General features: G+C 38.7%; 1 protein-coding gene across 1 annotated transcript in view; it reads right to left on the bottom strand.

Annotated features, from left to right (window-relative positions):
• Positions 1 to 126: 126 nt before the first annotated feature.
• Positions 127 to 4,168, bottom strand: part of LOC101845117 — a gene marked incomplete at its 3' end in the record, with an annotated part of 37,603 nt that continues 33,561 nt past the window's right edge. Inside the window, 4 exon segments of the mRNA XM_035971230.1 lie at positions 127 to 255; positions 1,288 to 1,422; positions 1,885 to 2,010; positions 3,576 to 3,698. Of these exon segments, the coding sequence (XP_035827123.1) occupies positions 127 to 255; positions 1,288 to 1,422; positions 1,885 to 2,010; positions 3,576 to 3,698 (513 nt within the window).

Genomic DNA, 4,168 nt, shown 5'->3' with positions numbered 1-4,168 from the left:
GCCCTTGTCCGAGAAGGCTAGGTGTAGATCTTTCCTACCAAAAGATCAGGGGTGTGGCAGAAAGACAGCAGTAAGGAGGAGCAAAGGTGTAACAGTAGTCCAATAGTCAGTAGACCAACCACTTACCTAATGGCAGAATGTGACCAATAGCCAAAAGGGCTACGACTGCCAGTCTCGCCTCACTGGGGTAACTGGTCACTGCTTTATGGATGAGAGTGATGCCCCTTTGCCCAATGAGTTCATGCTTCAGGATTGCTGAAAAGAAAGAAGCAAACCAAAAAAAAGGGGGCATTTATGACAATGTTGAGCAATTTTGTAAATTTCTGGAAACAAGGCCTTCAACACAGCCCAATAATAACAATGTTATAGTCTCCATAACAATAATGTCAATATGATTAATTTCCTACTTTTCAACATTAATGATGATGATGATGATGATGATGATGATGATGATGATGATGATGATGATGATCATGATCATGATGATCATGATCATGATCATGATGATCATGATGATCATGATGATGATGATGATGATGATGCTGGTGGAGGTGGTCTATTGTTGGACTATTCTGTTGGGGTTGCAACTGAAAAGTTGTGGATTCGAAACTCGAAAGGGGCAATACGTCCTTAGGAGATGAACTTTACATGAATTTCCCTCATTTCTCACTAGGGGGAATGGGCACCAGTGATACCTTATCATGTTGTCACAGTGTGAGAGCTTACTTGACTGCTTGCACTGTTTGCTTCCTGAAAAGCTGAGAATGTTTATGAGAAATCCAGAGGCTGGTGGGGTAATAATATAGACTGTGAAGTGCATAGAGCTTATTGTTGAGGGTGATATGTGCAATGCAAATGTTATTTTAGTTTACTTAAGAAAAAGTTTAAAGGTACTTGCAACACAATGAGGTCATATAGGTGCCGAAGATTAGAGGAGTCACAAGAGAGTAACAAACACAAAAAGAAGAAGTGGTAAGGACGATAGACCTTTGATCAGAAAGAAGGAGCAGACCACACCAAAACACCCACTAACACCCACAGGTAGGAAAGAATTAGAGCAAACCAGAGCACCCGCCAACCACCCACCACGTATTATTTGTTACGGTGGTAATGATTATGTTATAAAAGTGGCCGTAGTGACGATGATGGTGTTAATGCTGCTAATGATGATGATGATGATGATGAATATGATGATGATGATGATGATGATGATGATGATGATGATGATGATGATGATGATGATACCTACAGACTCAAAAGACAGACATTCAACATGAATCTACTCACATATTTTCTCCACAATGCATGAGATGGTGCCACAACCCACAATCTGCAGCTCTATATCTCCAGGAAACAGTTCCATAGATCTGAGCACACATTTCAAAGTTGTCTCCGTGATCAGTCTCTTCTTTGTGTCCACGTCTTAAAAGAGAGACAAAAGAAGGTATAATATGAATAAATTAAGAATAAAGAGGCTATGTACCTCATAATCCATTGGGTTTTTTTTATTCTTTCAGGAACAAAATTACTTGGGCGGGGGATGGGGGGAGATGACACAGAAAGGGTCTTCTTTTCTTTAAAAATGTTGTGTTGTTGCCTATGTTTGTCTTTTTCATTTTTCTCATGCTAAGGTGTATAGATTGGTAAAGATAGCTATATGTCCAATTGATATTCTCACACACCAACAACAAACAACGTACAACAACAACAACAAAAACAACAATAAACCCAATAACAACAACAACAACAACAACAACAACAACAACAGCAATAAACATAACAGCAACATAAATCAAGTCTGTCTTCCATCCCTTTCCCCAACCTCTGCCCCAGTAAAAACAAAATAAAAGTAAAATGTAATAGAATGTATCAAGGCACACTTACACAGGGCTACAACTGCTATGACTTTACAGCAACATTGATGTATCTGGCAGTTGTCTGTGAATGTATTCATGGCCACCATGATCACTCCCATCCGGTTTTCTTTCATGAACGTCTCTCGACCAACATCTAGGGAAGCACGTGAGGGTAATGAGGGAAAACAAAAAGGTGCATATTCCATCCAACATCCGTTTTAATATTGTTTTTTTTAGTAGACATTTTACAGCGCTCCCAACAGCATAATAAGGTCCTATGAACGCCAGAAGATTAGAGGTGTTACAAGAGAGAAACATACATAAAAAGAAGGAGGGGAGATAGGGACGATAGATGTTTAATACGAAAGAAGAAGCAAACCACACCAGAGCACCGGCCAACCACTCACTCTGTTTTAGTATGGCAATGCAACACAAATGGGTCATATGAGAACCCGGAGTGGGGGTGAAGGGGGCTGTCAAATAAGGGCAATTGCAAACAATTGGTTGTGAATTTACATCTCTATTTAGAAATTTAGTATCATTTAGTAAGTTCACTGCTTCAGTCCAGCCCATCAGAGCTAACTTGAGCAGAGAGGGGTACAACATTCCAGCAAACAGAGATACTAGTTTGGCTTTTTTTTAGTTTTAGTAAGTTATTTTACGGCATTGCAACTCAATAAGGTCATATAAGTGCCGAAGATTAACAAAGACAAAAAGAAGGAAGGGTGATAAAGACGATAGATGTTTCATAGAAAAGAAGAAGCAAACCACACCAGAGCACCCGCCAACCACCCACTTAGTTAGGCTGTATATTAACTTTCATCACCTGGGAATCGAACTCAGGTTAGTCTGCATGCTGCAGCTAAGCGCCTGTCTGCTATACCACAGACACTGGTTTGTATGAAAGTTATTTAGCTTTTTATGTTTTAGCAGACCGCTGCAATCAAACCCCCTATGTTAAATAATATACGAGTCACCATGGTGAAACCAGTCGATCATCAAAATAATGAAATAAAAGAAATCGACATTTTCCTGCTGATTTGGAAATCTTTATCCATTTTTTATTTTTGGTCGACACCTTTTGTTCTTTTTAAAACACATTTCTACGTGGATTTTGCTGAAAAACTTTGATAAAAGGTACCAAAAATATACATTTTCCGTTTCCAATGACTCTCAAGCTATGGAAGTCATCAAATTTTGGAGGCCATTTTCTCGCCAATTTTATCTCTGAAAACAAGCAATCCCCACCTCTTTCAATTGCAAATATCTTGACTTCTATTCTAGATAACTGGATCGTTTTTTCATTGAAATCAGGACAAATTAACATGATTTAAGATGATGCCAATAACTCTAAATACCTAAAAATTGATGAGCGCTTGATTTCACTTGAAAACTATTGTAGATCCAAAATAAGCCTTGGGGACCATCAACATTTTCTTATTGCTTAAATAAGAATTGCATTCATCATCGATATCGATGGACAGCCGATGAACAAGATATAAATAATGTGTTACGTAACATACCTAGTTAGTTTTAGCAGAGGTTTTTACGGTGCTCGCAACTGTATAAGGTCATGTGAGCGCCAGAAGATTAGAAGTGTGACAATAGAGTAAAAAACACAAAAAAAAACCAAGGAGAGGAGATAAAGAAGATGGATGTGTGAAAGGAAAGAAGAAGCAGACCACACCAGAGCAAACGTCAACCACCCACGTAACATACCTGTCTTCATCATGTTCTCTATGGACTGACAGACATACAAGGTCACGTCTGGGTCATTTTGTATGGAGGCCAGGATGCTCATGAGGGTGTGATCGATGAGACATGCTTCCTCTTCCTTCAGATCTGAGTGTGGGAAAAAAAAACTTTTAGTTTTAGTTAGTGTTTTACGGCACTTGCAACACAATAAGGTCATATAAGTGCCAAAGATTAGAGGTGTTACTAGAGAGTAACAAACACAAGAAAGAAGGAGGGAAGAAAAAGACGAGAGATGTTTGATAGGAAAGGAGAAGCAAACCACACCAGAGCACCCGCCAACCACCCACAAAAGTACTTTTAAAAATAAAAACTACCCCAACAACAAAAGGGACAGCAACGAATAGACACCAGAGGCAACAATTGTAGGGTGGTAAATTGATGCTACCAACAACATTGAAACACGACAACTACATCAATAACAACAGCAATGACAATTATAATATGAACAGCCATAAGAATACTGCAGCATAAATGATAATAATACTGATGCTGTTAAAATCTCTACATCATCATCATCATCATCATCATCATCATCATCATCATCATCATCATCATCA

This window comes from Aplysia californica, unplaced genomic scaffold, assembly GCF_000002075.1.
Source record: "Aplysia californica isolate F4 #8 unplaced genomic scaffold, AplCal3.0 scaffold00400, whole genome shotgun sequence".
NCBI lineage: Eukaryota > Metazoa > Mollusca > Gastropoda > Aplysiida > Aplysiidae > Aplysia > Aplysia californica.
Note: the sequence above shows the minus strand (reverse complement) of the source record. Positions and strands in the feature narration are given on the sequence as shown.